The following is a 20,227-nucleotide window of genomic DNA, read 5'->3' on the forward strand; positions in this document are numbered from 1 at the left end:
CTACCTATCCAACCACTTCTGAAGAGCTGTCACCTGTCTTCCCTCATTTCTTTGTATACAATTTTATCCACCTTAGTCCATTTGTGTTGCTATCAAGGAATACCTGAGGCTGCATCATTTATTTTTTTAAAAGAGGTTTATTTGGCTCACAGTTCTGCAAATTATACGAGGAGCATGGTGCCAGTGTCTGCATCTGGTGAGACCTCAGGAAGCTTCCCCTTACGGCAGAAGGGAGCAAGCATCACGTGGTGAGAAGAAAGCAAGAGAAGGAAGCACTAGACTTTCTTCTTTTATTTTTTCATTTTCTTTTAAGTACCTCAAATATGGAGAAACCAGGCTCTTTTTAACAATCCTCTCTTGTGGGAATTAATAGAATGAGAACTCTCTTCACAGTGAGAACAGCACCAAGCCACTCACGAGGGGTCCACCCCCACAACCCAAAAACCTCCCACTTCCAACACCTGGAATCAAATTTTAACATGAAATTTGGAGGGAACAAATATCCAAACTACATCACCGCCATGTCTATTCCACAATGCAACGTTGAACCCCAAAGAATGTAAAGGAGTTCACAAAGACTCCCTGTACTGGGTCAAATAATGCCCCCCAAAGATCATATCCACCCACAATTTTAGGTGACCTTATCTGAAAATAGAATCTTTGCAAATGCAATTTATTGATTAATTTATATCACATCCAGCAGCACTTTTTTTTTAAGTCCAGGTGTCACTCTGTCATCCAGGATGTAGTGCAGTGGCATGATCACAATCATGGCTCACTACAGCCTCGACCTGGGCTCAGACGGTCCTTCCACCTCAGCCTCCTAAGTATCTGGGACTACAGGTACGTGCCACCACGCCCAGCTAATTTTTTTTTATTTTTTGTAGACGAGGTCTCGCTCTGTTGCCCAGGCTGGTCTTGAACTCCTGGGCTCAAGCAATCCTCCTGCCTCAGCCTCCCAAAGTGCTGGGATTACAGGCATGAGCCGCCTCACCCAGCAGATGTAATTAGTTAAGATGAGGTCATACTGGATTAGGGTGTACCTTAAATCCAATGACAAGTATTCCTATATGAAGGCCTTGTGAACAGAGATTGGAGTAAAGTTGCCACAAGCCGAGGAACATCTAGGCCTGCCTGCAACCTAGAGGCAACCCTGGCTGGGAAGCTGGAAGGACTCTCCCCTAAGGGCTTCAGATGGAACATGGCCGTGTAACATCTTGACTAGGGACTTCTAAGACCCAGTACCGTGAGAGATCAATTTCTGTTGTTTGAAGCCACCCAGCTTGTGGTACTTTGCTTCCGTAGCCCTAGGAAATTAATACACGCCTCAGTAAGAGTTTCAGCAGCGAGATCTCACTACCTTGCCTTGGACACGGGAGCACAAAGAACAGCTCTGATTAACAGTACAAATCTACAGCCTTGCTCTCATTAGCTAAGGCATCACATGCATCTGTTTCTGTACCCGCTGCCCTCCCAATGCCACCTGTGCTTTTTGTCTGGGACTCTAGTGAGTGCCCTGGACCTATTAATGTGCCTGAAGACATGTCTGTCCACATTTGTTAGTTTCCTATCTTTCCATCCTAACAAAAGATAATTGCATATATACATTAGAGATAACAGTTAAGGTTTAGAGCAGTAGTGTCTAAACCGTTTTAGTCTCCCCAGAAATAGGCATATACCTCAGGGGCCCATAGACATCCTTAAGGATAATTTCAGTCTCTCCCCCTTACCCTCAACTAGTATCCCAATTAAATTTCAGCTTGCTTCTGAAGTCCTCCACTGAGTTGACACAGCAACCATCTACCAGCTCAGAGTTAGAGCTGCTCTCCTAAGCCACCCTGGAAAGCCCTAGCGGGAAAATACATGAATGGAGAATTCCCCCCGGGGCAGGCACAAACTCAACAAAGCATGGCCCCATGCAACCATTTGTTTCTTTTCTCCCTTCCTTTTCCTGTCTCTGACTCCTCTGACTTATCCTTCATGCAGATGTACCATCATGAGCAGCAACGAAATTCAGAGCAAGTGCACAACACAGTAAGCCATGTGCTGTATTTCATTATAAACACCTTGTCCACAGGCACCCCTTGGAGATCCATCTGTGGTAGAAAACATCCTGCCCTTATCTTTACAGAGATCTTTCCGCAATAAAAAGTCCACCACAGTATTACTGCCTTGTATTTTTCATTTCTCCAACTCCTGGTCTCAAGTAACCCTCCTATCTCAGCCTCCCAAAGTGCTGGGATTATAAGTGTGAGACACCACACCCACTTTTCACTTCTCCCCAGATACTCTGACTTAAGAAATACAAGCTTTGGGACACACGCTTTAAGACGTGTATGGAAAGTTTCTTTTTTGCCAAACTTCATTCCCAATATTAATCCATCGCAGTGGTTCTTTAGACTCTTTACCCTGGATCTACAACTCCAGATACACTCTAATTTTTCTTTAAATCAGAATTTCACTGTCACCCAGGCTGGAGCCTCGACCTGCTGGTCTCAGGCAATCCTTCCACCTCAGCCTTCCAACTAGCTGGAACTACAAGGCACAGACACCAAGCCCGGCTAATTTTTTTTGGATTTATTATAGAGATGAGGTCTTGCCATGTTGTCAACGCTGGTCTCAAAACTCCTAGGTTCAAGCAATCCTCTCGCCTCAGCCTCCCAACGTGCTGGGATTACAGGTGTGGGCCACCATGACTGACTTAAATTGTTATAGACAACTGAAAATATTAGCATTCTTCTATGTGTAAAAGCTCTCAGAACACAGGATTGCTCAAGACTGGGAAGCTCAAAGCTGTTTCTAATTCCCAGCAACCTTTCCCTGCTCACTCAGTCCTACAGGGCCAACGCCTGCCTCTTCTGCAGGAGTTGAGGCCTACATATCCTGAATTCAACCACCCAACAAATGGGGACAAAAGAGAAGAGCATGGTCAATGGGCACCCATGACAAGTGGATGAAATCAAGTCTTAGAATTACCCTACATTCTGTTTCATAATGATTTTACCCTCATAGCCTAGAGATCAGAGTTTAAGTAAGAAATCAGTCTTCTTAACTACCTTCTTAATTCAGGGGACCAGGAAAGTAAGCCTAAGAGGGATCTGACAGACCTCTGCAGTCTTATGATGGACCATGACCCACCCCCAAGAAAAACACCACCTCCTTTTAAGCAGGACTTCCCTAAAAGAATCCATCATCTTGTTTCTTTGTTGATTTTTTTGGTCATAAACAACATGTATCATAAATTAAGAACAATCAGTGAACCTGCCATGTAATCGCCACTGTCAGGTTCTTGCCTGTTGGCAAGATCTTACTTAAATCTATAAAGCCCTTTAACACCAAGATCTTCAGAAATTTTGAATCTTTAAAAATAATACTTTTATTGTTTCACATTAGCTCTAATGAAGCACAAGTCAAGATGTCTTAAGTATCATAGATGTCCGAGCCTCTTTCCTTTACAATTACATATGGGTCATGGGCTTCACTGACCCAGTCCTTGACTTGCAGCTACAAAAGGCAAAAGGTCTGTGTGAAATGATAGAAGAGTACATCCCCTCCTTTCACGAGCAAGGAACCAAAGTGGAAGGACAGGAACAGTCTTGACATCACCACTGTAAACTGAATCTGCAGCAACGATGCCCCAACACACAGAAAGCAGGCAGAAGACTTGAGTTCGCGGAGCAGATTCTAGGCATAATGCAGCCAGATTTCAGTCTGACGATCTCTGCTGGAGGTGGTTTCATTCTCTTCTTCAATTCTCTTTTACAGAACAGAAAGCAGAGATCAAGTCTTTCGAACAGCGATTAACGGCCCTTCCGTTTCTTCATTTTTCCTCCAGCCACCTTATTCCTGACTCCAATAGCACCCTCTTTATCATCACTGTCCCCAGCATCCTCTCGTGAGCGTTTCCTCTTTTCCCCATGCTCTCTCAACTCCTGCAAGAAAACAGAAAGGATGGGACTGAAAATGAATTACTGTCACTGATAACACATTGTAGTCTTCTCTCTTTAAAAGCAAACATGAAGCCGGGCTCGGTGGCTCAGCCTATAATCCCGCGCCTTTGGGAGGCTGAGGTGAGTGAATTGCCTGAGCCCGCGGGTTCGAGACCCGCCTGGACAGCGAGACCTCATCTCTACAATAAATCAAAAAATCAGCTGGGCGTGGTAGCACATGCCTGTAATTCCAGCTACTCGGAAAGCTGAGGCGGAAGGATCACTGGAGCCCAGCAGGCCGAGGCTGCGGTGGCCGGGAGCGGCCACTGCACTCCAGTCTGGGCGACAGAGTGAGACTCCAACTCAAAAAAAAAAAAAAGCAAACATGGAGGCCAGCCGCAGTGACTCACACCTGTAATTCCAGCACTGTGGGAGGACTGCCTGAACACAGGAATTTGAGATCAGCCTGGGCAACACAGCAAGACCTCATCTCTATAATAAATCCAAAAAAAAAAAAAGTCGGGCATAGTGGTACACATCTGTAGTTTCAGCTAAGGCTGAGGTGGAAGGATCGCCCAAGCCAAGCGAGTCAAGGCTGTGGTAGCCATGATCATGTCACTGCCCTCCAGCCTGGGCAACAGCATGAGACTCTAATGCAAAAAACAAACAAACAAACAAACAGCAAAACAAAATACTGAGTAACCCCCTGACATCTGACATTAGTAAAGCGGTAAGATCCAACTCCTTATACAAAGAGGCTAACCTTATTCATTAGCAAAGCATGAAAATCAAGCTTTTATGTACACATGACAGATAGGTAAAGGTTTAAGAGAACAGTACTACCTAGTATTGGCCAAAGCGTGGGGAAATTCACATATACTGTCACTGACAGTATAATCTGCGATAGCTTTTCTAGGGGGCAATTTGGCATTCTATACGAACTCAAAGCTCCCACGGTGGGAGGGGACCCAAGAGGGTTGCCTTATACAACTTCAAATTCTATATATACATCTTGGTCTACAATTCTACTTCTAGGAATTTATTCTAAGAAAAAAAAAATAAGTATGCAAAGCTGTACATATTAGGATGCTCAACTCTCTACTAAAGTAGAAAAATTGGAAAAAAGCATAAACATCCATCAGTGTAAATCAAGGTACATATATGTGATGAAATTCTTTGTAATCATTAAGAAATGAGCCAGGCACAGTGGCTCACACCTATAATCCCAGAGCTTTGAGAGGCCAAGATGGGAGGATCACTCAAACCCAGGAGTTCAAGACCAGCCTGCACAACATAGCAAGACCCCATTTCCACAAAAAACCACAAAAATTTACCAGGCCTGGTGGTCACACCTGTAGTCCTAGGTACTCAAGAGGCTGAGGTGGGCGGACTGCTTGAACCCAGTAGTTCAAGCTTATAGTGAACCCTGCTTGTACCACTGCATTTTAGCCTGGGCAACAGGGCAAGGCTCTGTCTCAAAAAAAACCCCTCAAATTCCTGGGCGCAAGCAATCCTCCTGTCCCAGTCTCCTGAGTAGCTAGAACTACAGGCACATACCACCATGTCTGGCTTGTTGCCTAGGCTAGTCTCAAACTTCTGGACTCAAGCAATCCTTCTGCCTCACCTTCCTAGAGCACTGGGAGCACAGCTATAAGCCACTGTATTAAGCTTTATATACTATTATTAATAATTTTGTGCACAAAACAAAGTTGTGACTGCATCTTGACTGTGAACCATGACATGAGGTCAAAGTGTAGAATTTTCCACTTGTGACATCTATTAGTCCTAAAAAAGTTTTGGATTTTGGATTTTCAGATTAGGAATGCTCAGCCTCTACTAGGTAGTTTATATTGGCTTATCTGGTGCTCAAAACCTTGTAAGGTATTCAAGGCAAGTAGTAGTCCCAATTTACAGGTGAGGAACTAATTCTAAGAGATTAGCAAATTGCCCAAGCTCACACAGTTCACAGCTGGATCTTCTGACCTCAAGTCCACTGGTTTTCTTGCCACATGTAATACATGAAGAATAGCTGAGAATGCGGTCACTCTGGTTACACTGAGTGCAAACCCTGATTCAACCACTCAGCTGTATGGTCTAAAGCAAACTACCTATCATCTCTGTCTTAATTTTCTCATCTTAAATTTGGAATAAAATAATACCCAGCTCGTGCAATCTATTATGAGGATTGGTATAAGTGTCTAGCACACAGTTACTATCATTTGCCTAGATGCTGGTGAGAAAGTTGCATACCATTCGGGCAAATCTTTGGGCTTCAGCCACACGTTCTGTCAGCATCATAACCTCATCATCCTGTGTTGGGAACACAGGCAGTTTCTTCCCAATTAAGTGTTCTATGCGCTGGAAGAGCTCTACATCATACCTGAGGAAGGAAAATTGGCATAGCTTTTGGTTGCCTGCTAATGCAAATGTTTTTCCATTCCCAAACTATGTATTACATGATATGATTCTTAATACTGAACACACTATTCTTTTACTAAATACTGGTTAAGTATAATCTCTGTGCATGGCTCATCAGAAAATCACTTAAGGGTCCATGGCCATACCACCCTAAACGTGGCTAATCTCATCTGAAAATCACTCAAGATATTCTTCATTCACACAAAAAAAGCCTTGGGTATATAAACATTTGTTCCTTAAAAAAATATCAGAAATATATATTCTAATGCTTTATGAGCTAAGAAAAAGGTCACTGCTTTCCAGCTCTACCAGCTGAAAGAAATAACTGGTACCATTTTACATGCTAAATTCTACACTTCATCCTTTACTATATGATCTCTGATTTTCACCCAAACCCTGCTAGATCAGTATTATTATTTCCATTTTACAAATACAAAAATCAGGATGACAGAGAGGAAGTGATTCGTTTAGTATATGGTAGAGCTAGGCTCCCAGTAAGTGGCTCTTTCCTCTACACTGCTCTGCCCATAAAGTCAGTCTACTCACTGTGTGACAAAAGTAATAGACTTTCCAGAGCGCCCAGCTCTCGCTGTTCGACCTACTCGATGGATGTAATCCTGAAGCAAAAGGTAAATAAACTCAATTTATATGGATTAAAGTAAAAAACTATATATGCATGTAAAGACTTGCTGCAAATCTAGGTTTACAGTTTTACCACGCGCCACTACACAATTATCTGCAAAGCACATAACCTCTCTGAACCTTGGTTTCTATCTATGAAGCAGGGGTAGAAATGCATGCCCAAACCTGCAGAGTTATTATGAAAATCAAAAGAGACAGCGCTTTGTCTACAGTGGTTCAATACGAAGCCAAGAGACATACCAGTTCTCAACCAGGGGCTGTCTGTCATCCTAAGGGAGCATCTTATAATGTCTGGAAACATTTCTGCTCATCATAGTGAAAAGTGTGCAACACTGTCACCTAGTGGGTAGAGGCCAAGAATGCTGCTATGCATCCTACAATACAGAGAACTCCCACGACAAAGAATGTGCCGGCTTAAAATGTTAAAAGGGCCAAGGCTGAGGAATCCCGAGATGCACTAAGAAGCACTAGTTACCATTTCTCAAGAAATGAAAGTGACACAGATCAGCACATGCTGCACCTGCTCCTTCTGACTGTGAGCACCTAATAACTCCCCTGGCCTGGGCTGCCTTCATGCACATTTATTAGTGTAAAATACACAGTCGTTGCAAGACGATGACAACGAGCAATCAAGAGCTTTGATACTTTTGATGCTTGACTAATCAAGGACAAAAGAAACAATATTGTAATTAAGGAATGACAGAACACATCCCATTAAGCTATACACTTCGGAGCTGGGCTCGGGGGCTCAGCCTAAAATCCCGCGCTTTGGGAGGCTGAGGTGAGTGGATTGCCTGAGCCCGTGAGTTCGAGACCCGCCTGGAAACTTGGCGAGACCTCATCTCTACAATAAATCAAAAATGAGCCGGGCGTGGTAGCGCGTGCCTGTAGTTCCAGCTCCTTGGAAGGCTGAGGCGGAAGGATCGCCGGAGCCCAGTGGGTCGAGGCTGCGGTGGCCGGGAGCGGCCACTGCACTCCAGTCTGGGTGACAGAGTGAGACTCCAACTCAAAAAAAAAAAAAAGAAAGAAATACGCCTTGGGGTCAGGCACAGTGGCGCATGCCTGTAATCCCACTTTGGGAAGCTAAGGAAAGAAGACCACTTGAGGCCAGGAGTTCAGGACCCCATAATGAGACCCCCATCTTTGAAAAAAATAGTAAAACAATAAAAAATAAAATAAAATAAATACACTTTGGGAATAGAAAGTCAAGTTAGCAACAGGACTTACCTTGGAATGGGTAGGAATGTCAAAGTTGACAACTACATCTACATGAGGTATGTCTAACCCTCGGCTGGCAACGTCAGTTGCCAGAAGAATGGAACGAGCCTTTGCCTTGAACTTATTAAGGGATCCTAGGCGCTTGCTCTGAGACAATGAAAAAGAAAGAATTTTAATGCTGGAAAATGAAGGAATCTTGGAATGCAAATCACATAAAACAGACAAACTAAACACAAGAACAAAGATATATACATTTTTTTAAAGTCCCCCTTCCCCCAACAATTCCAGAATGGGGTTTCATAGGTCAAAACAGAAATTATGAAAACAACAAAAAATATGTTAAGACTTAGGCTAGAAAACAGTGATACAAACAGGGGTTGCTTAAGATAATAGAAAGAAAATTGGAAAAAAAATCTGGTCTATTCTGTTAGAATCACTGTCACCACTAAGGCTGAATGAATCAATTCAACACTTGCAAACTCAACAACTATCTATGAAGTATTCTACAGGAGCCTCTTACTGTCCTGAAAGGAGAAAGCAAGTATCCATAGCAACACCTTAAAGCCCGCAAAATCAGAACAATTCTGGAAGCAAGCAATAATGCTATGTCTTTACTGTACAAATCCACTGTCATCAGGTTTATCCTCCTCATGCCACCAGTTCATGGTTTGTGATGCCAGAGTCCTCACCTGACTCATTTGCCCATGGAGCGGGATGGCTGTGAATCCAAGATTTCGGAGTAACAAAGCTGTTCTCTGAGTATTGTTACAGGTGCTGCAGAATATCATAAAGGAGTTTCCAGCCAATTCATTTAGAATATAAACCAGGTAGGTATCCTAAATCACAAACCCAAGACAATATATGTAACTGAACCTGGAAGAAAGGGTTGGAGACCTGGCACATACATTAAGGAACAATCAACTCTAAAGTTGTTCCCCAGCCAGGCTCGGTGGCTCAGCCTGTAATCCCGCACCTCGGGAAGCTGAGGTGAGTGAACTGCCTGAGCCCGCGGGTTCTAGACCCGCCTGGACAACTTGGTGAGACCTCATCTCTACAATAAATCAAAAAAGTTAGCCGGGTGTGGTAGCGTGCGCCTGTAGTTCCAGCTACTTGGAAGGCTGATGCGGGAGGATCGCTGGAACCCAGCAGGTCGAGGCTGTGGTGGCCGGGAGCAACCACTGCATTCCAGTCTGGGCGACAGAGTGAGACTCCAACTCAAAAAAAATAAAAATAAAAATAAAGTTGCTCCCCAATTATCCAGACCCATGGCTGTCAGTTTTACACTTCTTTTTTTTTAATTTGTATTTTTTATCTTTGAGTCAGAGTCTCACTCTGTTGCCTAGGGTGGAGTGCAGTGGCACGCTGCTCACGGCCACGGCAGCCTCTACCTGCTGGGCTCAGGCGATCCTTCTGCCTCAGCCTTCCAACTAGCTGGAACTACAGGTGTGCACCACCATGGCCAGCTAATTTTTTGATTTACTGTAGAGACAAGTTCTTGCCATGTTACCCAGGTTGGTCTTGAACCCATGGCTAAGGCAATCCTCTCGCCTCCACCTCCCAAAGTGCTGGGATTATAGGCATGAGCCACCATGCCCGGCCATAGCTTTGTACTTCTTTTTTTTTTGAGTTGGAGTCTCACTCTGTCACCCAGACTGGAGTGCACTGGCCACTCCCGGCCACTGCAGCCTCGACCTGCTGGGACTCCGGCGATCCTTCCGCCTCAGCCTTCCAAGTAGCTGGAATTACAGGTGCATGCTACCACACCCAGCTAATTTTTTGATTTATTGTAAAGATGAGGTTTCACCAAGTTGCCCAGGCGGGTCTCGAACTCGTGGGCTCAGGCAATCCACTCACCTCAGCCTCCCAAGGCGCTGGGATTACAGGCTGAGCCACCAAGCCCGGTTATTAAAAATTTATTGAAGATGAGTCTCACCAAGTTGCCCACTGGCTGAACGAGTGAGCTTTGTACTTCTTAACCAGCACTGTTACCTCTGTGAACCTGTTTCCCCATAAAAGCTGAAGTCAAGCACAGGAAACAGTATTCAGCAAACAGGAAAAGTCCTTATATCAAAACAAAAAACCAGGACTTCCGTCCTAAAGAAAAGCTACATAATAAGCAGACAAAGGAAAAACTGCTTCAAGGATGGGCATGGAAAGGAATTCTATGATTACATCATGACTTCATTACTGTGGTTTAATGTGGTGTGAATTCCTGGCATGTCTGACTTATCAGTGACAAATATAAGCACAATACGCACTCTAAAGCAAACAGGCAGGACCTCAACCTATCACAACTATTAGCTAATCAAGAGTTGACACATTTTCAGATGCTTTGGTAGAAGGAAAGAGGCAGGAATTATCAAAGTAAACACTTTACCTTGAATTTAGAGGGAATAAAAACATAATATTGCTGCAATTTCTCAACTGTCTGGTATTTAGAGGAAACAGCACATTTCACAGGATTCTTCAGAGCTGCTCGCTGAAGTTTTTGCACCTGAAGAAAGAAAATACAGATTAGCACACTGATACCTAAATGAACTTTATTTCTTTTTACTTGTTGCTGCTGTTATTATTAATTTGATGTAACAATTCTAATAAGGAAGAAAATGAAAGCCATAGCAAATTTCACCTTCTTGGTCATGGTAGCAGAGAAGAGGAATGTTTTCCGATCTCGGGGAATCACTTTGAGGATCTTGTCAACCTACAGCACAAAGAGGAAAGGATACAAATATAACATCTAGTCTTGGACACCCGAAAGAGGTAGAAACTAACAAACTAAATACATCACTGTGAGGATTTGAAACTCAATTCAATTCAATGCTGCTAAAATTTCTGAATATTTATCATCTAATACCATGCCAGATGCTATTTTAAAAAAATTCTGAGAAAAGAACAGCTTAGTTTAGTAGAGTTAACCTAAGAAAAAGGTCAAGAATAAGTACTAATCAACTACGTAAACTAGGATGACTCAGTCATCAAAGAAGATAGAGCTATTTCAAGGTGCAAGGTCAAGATCTAAATCAAATAAAATAGAAAAGAAAATCTGGTTTTGATATGTCTCATGCACGACATCAGTCAGACTATATTCTTTTTTTTTTTTTTGATAGAGAAGAGGTCTCACCATGTTGCCTAGGCTAGTCTCAGACTCCTGGCCTCAAGTGATCGCCTGCCAAAGTACTGGGACCATAGGAGTGAGCCACCCAGAATTCTAACTGCAATGTGAAGAGCACCAAGAATGAAAAAAGGCAGCAGGGATGCTGAGATTAACTAACACTAATGCAATGTTCTACATAAAACAAGTGGGCCATGAAGCACATTTTGAAGCAGAGCCCTTGAGATGCTCTAAGGGGAATAAAGAAACGGAGAGCTCACCTCTGTCTCAAAATCCATATTCAATATCCGGTCTGCTTCATCCATGACCAAGTATTTGAGAGCTCTTAAGTTGAAACCTTTTGTATTTTCCAAGTGGTCAATCAGTCGACCAGGAGTTGCTACCAAGGAAGGTAGAACAGAAAGGGCAATATTTCAGAACAAGACAAAGAGCAAGAAATAAAGTTATCTGCCCCTCAACCCCCACCAAATTTAAGAAATCAAAAAATCAAACAGGGCCTGGCATAGTGGCTCATGCCTATAATCCCAGCACTTTGGGAGGCCTAGGTGAGAGGATTGCTGAGCCCACAGGTTTGAGACCAGTCCGGGCAACTTGGGGAGACCTCATCTCTACAATAAATCAAAAATTTAGTTGGGCATGGAGTGCATGCCTATTGTTCCAGCTACTTGGAAGGCTGAGGCGGAAGGATTGCCTGAGCCCCGCAGGTCAAGGCTGCGATGGTCTTGAGCGTGCCACTGCACTCCAGCCTGGGCAACAGAGTGAGACTATGACTCAAAAAAATAATAATAAATTATCAAAAAATCAAATAAGATTACAAAAATCTGTTTCTCAAAGTCCTTCCATCTAATGTTGGTAGATTTCCCCTACTTCGTCATTTTACCTTTGTCAATTACTCACCTATTACTATATGTGGTTTTTTTGCCAGGGCCAGAGATTGAGACATTGAATCAATTCCACCTACAATCACAGCTATAGAAATAAAAAGAAGATAAACATGAGATCCTTAATTTTTTCCACTGAACAGTTTTAAAAACCAGTGCTAGATTTCAACTTAGATTTGTTCTATCCTTACACATAATACTTTCCCCAAAGCTAAAATGCAATATTAACTCTTTAGGTCAATATAATACTCTCTTCTATTCTCCCTTCACACTCACTCACAACTTGTGATAACACCCTAGGATTCCTTCCCGCTCAGACACTTACCACATTGTACACCAATGGAGGACCCCAAGGCTTCAAACTGCTCTGAGATCTGAAAGGCCAACTCTCGAGTGGGGGTGAGAACTAGAGCAAACAAACGCTGGGGCGTCTCCAGCAGTGCATTCAGAATGGGCAAAGCAAAGGCCCCTGTTTTTCCCGAACCAGTTTCTGCCAGTCCAATGATATCATGGCCTAGAAGAAAAAGAAAACACTTAATACCAAAGAAATTCTCTCCTCATTATTTACATGTTTTCTACAATGGCACAATGCTGGGCACAAAATAGACACTGAATAAATAGTCTGATGAAATGGGGAGAAAGGAAGGTTGAATAAACAGAAAAGACATGATCTTTCCCCTAGGGTAAGCACAAAGTCCAGTGGTGAGACAGACAAATACACATATATTATAATGTGATAAGGACTTTAATATAAGTCCCTACAAAACGCAGTGAGAACACAAAGAAAGAAGTATCTACTGCCCAGAAAAGCCAGAGAAGGCCCCAGAGGTGATAAGTTAAATCTAGAAGCAAGCAAATAAGAGGAGGAAGTATATTCCTGTATGAGGAGAGAAAATGAAGGCTTTGAGGAACATGGCATATGCAGGTAGAGTGAGAAGGTGCCCAGAACACACAAATGTTAAGGGAGAAAGGGAGAAGAATGAGCTAGAAAGGAAATTCATGAGACATGCTAAGGAGCTGTGATGCTTTCCTATAAGAGAGAGGAACTAAAGACTGCCAGCAGGGAATGTCATGATCAATATTGCTCTTTAGGAAGATGGACTCTGGGCCTGACAGCATTAGGAGGGACCAAGAAACATAACAGTGCATGCCATTTAAACTGCTATTTTCAGAGAAAAATGCTGTAAGTACCTTCTTAAGAACTGGTCACTAGCGTTTGTTATCATCTCTCAAGTCACAGCTTACAAGACTTAGAAACTAACTCCTGAGCAAAGACCGCCATCTCTAGGCTGGCTACAACCCATGAGGTAGCTATGTGTTAGAACATGCCCAGTGAGCCTATAATGACCCCCACAGTTGCTGCTCTGCTGTTCTATGATTGTGCACTGAGAAGCCTTCCTTACCTAAAAGATAATCCTACAAGAAATAACACCCTTTTCCCTAACATAACCTGAAATGACTTACAATCTAAAATTACGCAAATAACCAAAGAGGGGAAAACAAGAGCTCAACTAGGATACTAAATGTAATTCAGGGAAGATATGTTAGTAACCTGAACTGAGACAAGGCAGGAAGACAGGAACAAGTGACACAAAGTAACAAAAGGTATCGGGTGTAGTGGCTCACACCTATAATTCCAGGCTGAGGCTCCAAAAAACACATAACAACAAAAAGAAAACATAAGTGCTGGTATAGGGCAACCAACCCTTAATCAACTGTCAGAAATTCCTAGAAAATGACTCTAGGTGATCTCTGAAATGGAAATAAACATAATACATGAAACACAAGAAGGAAATCATCCTCAAAAACCATCAAATGATTTTTGATCTCTCAATAGTAAGACACTTTAATAAGGGGCCATGAACACAGGTGTTTCTGTTTTGTTTTGTTTTTTGAGTTGGAGTCTCACTCTGTCGCCCAGGCTGGAGTGCAGTGGCGCATTCATGGCCACCGCAGCCTCAACCTTCTGGGTTCAGGGAATCCTTCCACCTCAGCCTTCCAAGTAGCTGGAACTAAGGTGTGCGCCATATGGCCCAGCTAACTTTTTTATTTATTGTAGAGACGAGGTCTTGCCAAGTTGCCCAGGCTGGTCTTGAATCCCTGTGCTCGGGCAATCCTCTTGCCTCTGCCTCCCAAAGTGCTGGGATTACAGACATGAGCCACCATACCCGACTGAACACAGGTTTTTTTTTTTAACTCTTGTAGAGTTGATGTTCAATTATTGCTAGCTATAGCAATAATCAATTCTGATTCCAGCCATAGGCTGAATTTGAATTGAGGCTGAGCCTCAATTTCCTTACCAATAAAATAATCATCTCTACTTTTCTAGACTGACATAAGGCTTAAAAAACAATAAACACAGGGTTCAGTAACTTTGCAGATACCAAGACCATTATCAGTCCCAAATTAAAATTAAGAAGTTAACTTAATAGAATAACCATAGCAACAAAAATAGATTATTTGAATTGTCTGCTTAGAGTCAGAATCTACAGATTCAAATGAAGCATTTGTAAAGCACTCATTGGAATGAGATAAGCCCAAGAATAAGGATAACATTTTCAATGTGATCATCTCAATAGTTACCCAGTTCCTACTAATGTCCCATTGACCCTTATTGTTCCCTGCATCAAATTGAAACTTTTGACTGAAAATAGCAAAATAGAATTTTAGAATTATTACCACCTAAATTTGACTCCTTTTTCCCACCTATGCTGTAGGGCAAGCTGGAAAAGGCCAAAATGCACCAATCCTTCTTGCTATTTGAAAGCAACTGGAGGACTGCTGACTGCTGATATTTCTTTCCTACCACTGGCTGTTATGTGGTCCTCATTTTCTGAACTTCTCTACACAAGTCAGAAATGTTTATCATCCCCTACTTGAAACACTCACCCTTCCCTAATTAGTGTGAAACTATACTCTCATGATTTCCGATCTCTTCTGAACCTTCCAGTTCTATCTGTCTCTTGGCCTCATCTGGCAATCTTGACTTTGAATTTCAGTCATAACCTCTTTGGATATGGTGTCTATATCCAATTCCGGCTTCTCAATCAAGTTCTAATCCCTGGAGTCCAACTGTGTTGTTTTTTTCCTATTTCATGTTATTCTTCCCCAGCTTTACTGATTTTGGGGGGTTTTTTGAGTCAGAGTCTCACTCTGTTGCGCAGGCTAAGTGCAGTGGCCGGTTCACGGCCACCACAGTCTCAATCTGCTGGGCTCAGGCAATCCTTCCACCTCAGCCTTCCATATAGTTGGAACTACAGGCACGCACCACTAGGCTCAGCTAAATGTTCTTGATTTATTGTAGAGATGAGGTCTCACCAAGTTGCCCAGGTTGGTCTCGAACCTGTGGGCTCGGGCAATCCTCTCATCTCAGCCTCCTGAAGTGCTGGGATTATAGACATAAGCCACCGTGCCCGGGCCCTGCCCCAGCTTTACTAAAGTATAACTGACAAATAAAAAACTATATATGCTTATGGTATACAATGTGATTTTTCATTTGTTTACATCGTGAAATGATTAAATCAAGCCAACTAGCATATCCATCATCTCGCACACTTACCATTTTTGTGGTAAGAACATTTAAATCTACTTTCTTAGTCATTTTCAAATATATAAAACATCAATTTTTTTTTTTTGAGTTGGAGTCTCACTCTGCTGCCCAGGCTGAAGTGCAGTGGCACGCTCATGGCCACCACATCCCCGATCTGCTGGGCTCAGGTGATCCTTCTGCTTCAGCCTTCCAAGTAGCTGGAACGACAGGCGTGCACCACCACGTCTGGCTAATTTTTTGATTTACTGTAGAGATGAGGTCTCGCCATGTTGCCCAGGCTGGTCTCAAACCCGTGGGCTCAGGCAATCCTCTCACCTCCACCTCCCAAAGTTTGGGGATTACAGGCATGTGCCACTGCCCCCGGGTAAAACATTACTATTAACTATAGTCACCATAGTGTACAATAGATCTTCAGAATTTATTCATCCTAACTGAAACTTGGTACTCGTTGAAAAGCATCTCCACTTCCCCCTCATCCAACTGTGTATTAGTCAATTCTATCTCATTGACATCTGAAGTCAACAACTCATCTTCCCTGAAATTCTTTTTTTTCCTGTCTTCCCTTTTTATATCAGTGGTGCACCAATAATAAGTCCTAAATATACAGCCTAGAAACTTGACAATAATCTTAGCTTTCCCCACCCTTTGCCTAGCTGGTTGTAAAATCATGATGATTCTTTTTCTATTATTTTCTTCCTTTTTCATTCTCACTACCACTACCCTACCCATTATTTATTGCCAAAATTATTGCAATGACCTCCTAATTGGTTTCCCAGTCTCTAGTCTCTTGTCTCTGAATGATCTTATACAGCTATGAGATTAATCTCCCACGAGTACAACTCTGAAGTTTTCCTGCCAAAAAAAATCCCCAAAGATGCTCCACGACTATGGAACAAAGGCCAAATTCCTTTACCAGCATTCCAGTCTTTCAAAATCTGGCCCCAAGCACCTTAATTAAACTTTTCACTGCTCTGTTAAGTACTTGCAGATCTCTATACATGCCATGTTTTCCAGCCTTTTTGGATTTTTTTTCATGTTATTCCCTATGCCTAAAAAGTCCTTCCCTCCCATCATATCAAAATGACTTAATCCTTTTCTTTTTTTTTGAGTTAGAGTCTCACTCTGTCACCCAGGCTGGAGTGCAGTGGCACGCTCCTGGCCACTGCAGCCTCGACCTGCTGGGCTCAGGTGATCCTTCCGCCTCAGTCTTCCAAAGTAGCCGGAATTACAGGTGTGCACCCCCACACCCAGCTAATTTTTTTATTTATTGTAGAGACAAGGTCTCGCCAAGTTGCCCAGGCTGGTCTTGAACCCATGGGCTCAGGCAATCCTCTCATCTCTGCCTCCCAAAGTGTTGGAATTATAGGCGTAAGCCACCATGCCCAGTCTTAAATCCTTTTCAATTCGGTCTTCAAGGTTCAGCTCAAGTGTCTTCCCAACCTCCCTAGCCAAAAACTAAAATGAAGTAAGTCTTCTCTAATCAATTAGAAGTAATCGTGTCTACTCTCTCAGAATACCCTAAATGTAACTTTCATATGTCACCTTGTAATAAACATATAATTATCTCCTTATTAGACTGTAAGCTCTTGGAGAAGACACACGTAGATCTACCCTCAGTGGCTTACATTTACATCAAATACTCAGTAACTATTTATGGAAGGAACAAATGGAATTATGAAGAATAAGTCTAATCTCTTTCCCACATGACAGCTCTTCAGATAATTAAAGCCAAAAATTATCATATCTTACCCCCTCACTCGTCTCATCTCCAGAACAACTGCACTCAGTTCCTTTAACTATCTGTAACTACTTTCCATACTGTACCCCACTCATTACCCCTCAGTTGGTCAGTGAAAACTGTGGTACCCAGACATAGGCAATACAGTATTCTAACCAGTGCAAAGCACTATTCTCTCTCTAGAGCTGGTTCAGGAGTTCTTAACCCGAAACCTGTGAGAGTGGAATCCAGGGTGAGGAGAAAAGGCAGTCTTGAACTCTGAAATTATATGTGAAATTTTATGTGAAGACATATCTGTGCATTTTTTATGGGGAAAGCACCTTTTTGTTTGATTCTCAAAGGGATAAGGGACCCCGAAAACGTTCACCTCCTTTTCCAGTCGTGTAGCTAAGATTACATTCACTTTCTCTAAGGATCTTAATGAATTTTGTGAACAAACACTCTTGGGTCTCTTTTACCATCCACCCCAATCCTATAAAGCTTGTACTTAAGGAATCTTAAGATCAGCACTTTACTTCTACTCCAATGAAATCTCATCCTATTAGTTTCAGTCTCACTAGTCATCACCAACACTTTAGTCATTCTTCTGCAAATATTATTATGAGCATGCCTCACAGCAAGAGTCCTCAACTCCTCTAGACATACATGTATGTTCCAAGCATCCTCACGTGTAGGTGTGCACTGCTGATCCATAACATCTAACAGGTTTCTCATTAGTACACTTTAGTACACTTTAATACAGTGCTTCCTTAAAGTCAGCAACCAACCCCTCCAGAGAACAAACCCCTTCAGTTATTAAGACAGAAAATAAGCTCAGTAAACTGCAGAATGACTGACTTTTTCAAAAGCCAATGAGCCTGGATGTTGTATCTTTAGTGACCATATCTTTATTACACTCGAAGTATGCAAGCCTCCGCTCTCAAAAGTGTGCCAGCAAATTAACTCTCAGAAGTTCTCAAAAAGTACTAATTAAGTATAACTTCATATTCACCTGTACCAGGTCACATATTTAATTTCAACCTACCTTGTAAGGCCAAAGGAATAGCTTCAACTTGGATCTTGGTGGGTTTTGCCCATCCCAACTGGTCACAAGCTTCACACAATACATCCGTCACACCCTTGGAATGCAAAAAAATAGACCTTAGCAAAGAACAACACACCTCCACCTCCGTCCTACTTAAATGACTTTGTCAGAGCCATCCTGCTGGTTACACGCACCACCCTTACACTTGATTTAAAAGGTATTAATCGCGCACTTCCGAGTCTCCTCTGAGTACGAGACAGTGGCTCAGGACCTCACGAACACTTTCTACTCACCAGGGACAAGACCAAGGGCTTTACATGTATCATCACATTTACTCGTCACAACAATCTGCGAGGTAAGTACTTACTAATGCACCCACTTTACAGATGTAGAAAGAGAAGCACAGCGGCCACAAGTGACCGGGTCGGAATTCAAACCTGGTTGGTTCATCCGACTCTAAAGCTCCGGCTTTAAAAAGACGGATTCGCCCCACGTAGAAACTCCCGGACTCATATGAACGTGGTTAAACTGAAGCGGAGAATAGGACAAATGGGGGCTGTCAGGGCCAAGCAGCCCTTCGCCCCCCGAAACGCAGAGCACGTCCGGAACCCGGCCGTCTGAAATCCTGGGGAAGGCCTCAGCGAGGCCCCAAAATGCTTGTGTACGCTACGGACCAGGATCCAAGGTAGCCGAACCCTGCCTGAGCCTAGCGCCGAAGTACAAACAGCGTCACCCATCCTCACCAGGTCTTTAAACGTCTTAGTGTCCTCCTCCTCCGCGGCCGGCTGGGGCCCTTCGGTCGCAGAACCGTGCTCCTCGGGCGCAGCCATCTTGCCCAAGGCTTCGGAAGTGGGTGCCGGCGCGCGGGATGCTGGGAAACGTAGTCCTCATTGTCCCCCGACGGTGTGTTCTGGCGCCTCCCTGCGGTCTTACTGGGGTTTGCACCAGCCGGCCCGGCAGATGGGGCTTCGCGGAAAGGCAGCGAAAAGCTGTGGATAGATCTAAGCGTGAGGGCTTGCGGAATTGAGCCGCGTGCAAAAGGGACTGAAGACCAGCGCCACCGCCCGTGTCGCCCGTTATGCTACCTGCTTTTCTAGCCATAGAGTCTTCAACTAATTGATATCATAATACCATTTATTATTTCCTTCATTAATTCAACAGTGTTGAGAGCCTACCATATGCTAAGGCTAGAGTAGATGCCTAGTGAGACCCCTGCACCCGTGGAGAGAAGATGGATAATAAATCAGTGATCTGGCCGGTCGCAGTGGCTCACGCCTGTAATCCCAGCACTTTGGGAGGCCTCGGTGAGAGAATTGCCTGAGCCCACGGGTTTGAGGACAGCCTGGGCAACTTGGTGAGACCTCAACTCTACGATAAATTTAAAAATTTAGCCAAGTGTGGTGGTGCATGCCTGTAGTTCCAGATACTTGGGAGGCTGAGGCAGAAGGATCGCCCAAGTCCAGGAGGTCAAGGCTGCGGTCAGCTGTGATCATACCACTGCACTCCAGCCTGGGTGACAGAGTGAGACTCTGATTAAAAAAAAAAAAATCACACTTTTCTGGAGGTTGACTGCTGCTTTAAAAAAGAAAATGATGTAAACCTTTCAGCTACAGTTATGAGACCCTGTTGATTTGAGCCAAGCAAAAGTCTTTTCTATTTGTTCTTGGATAACTCAGACACAGGCTATTTTTAAGACATCCTTTGGTGCCACGGTC

The 20,227-nt window shown here is 43.3% G+C and overlaps 1 protein-coding gene across 2 annotated transcripts; it reads right to left on the bottom strand.

Moving 5' to 3' along the window:
• Window positions 1-3,351: 3,351 nt before the first annotated feature.
• DDX47 (DEAD-box helicase 47) lies at window positions 3,352-19,439 on the bottom strand. Of its 2 annotated transcripts, XM_008062513.1 has the most exons (12): window positions 19,256-19,439; window positions 18,513-18,606; window positions 12,526-12,714; window positions 12,217-12,288; window positions 11,580-11,698; window positions 10,837-10,908; window positions 10,585-10,701; window positions 8,897-9,043; window positions 8,217-8,354; window positions 6,894-6,964; window positions 6,180-6,309; window positions 3,352-3,932 (listed from the first exon to the last, which is right to left on the bottom strand). In XM_008062513.1, the coding sequence occupies exons 1-12, from the start codon at window positions 19,340-19,342 to the stop codon at window positions 3,801-3,803; spliced, it is 1,368 nt and encodes a 455-aa protein (XP_008060704.1). In that variant the 5' UTR covers window positions 19,343-19,439; the 3' UTR covers window positions 3,352-3,800. The 2 variants fall into 2 exon arrangements, with proteins under 2 accessions (XP_008060704.1, XP_021570399.1); XM_021714724.1 differs by lacking the exon at window positions 8,897-9,043.
• Between the last annotated feature and the right edge of the window lie 788 nt (window positions 19,440-20,227).

The sequence above is a fragment of the Carlito syrichta genome, unplaced genomic scaffold, assembly GCF_000164805.1.
Source record: "Carlito syrichta isolate Samal-C Ts95f unplaced genomic scaffold, Tarsius_syrichta-2.0.1 Scaffold305731, whole genome shotgun sequence".
NCBI lineage: Eukaryota > Metazoa > Chordata > Mammalia > Primates > Tarsiidae > Carlito > Carlito syrichta.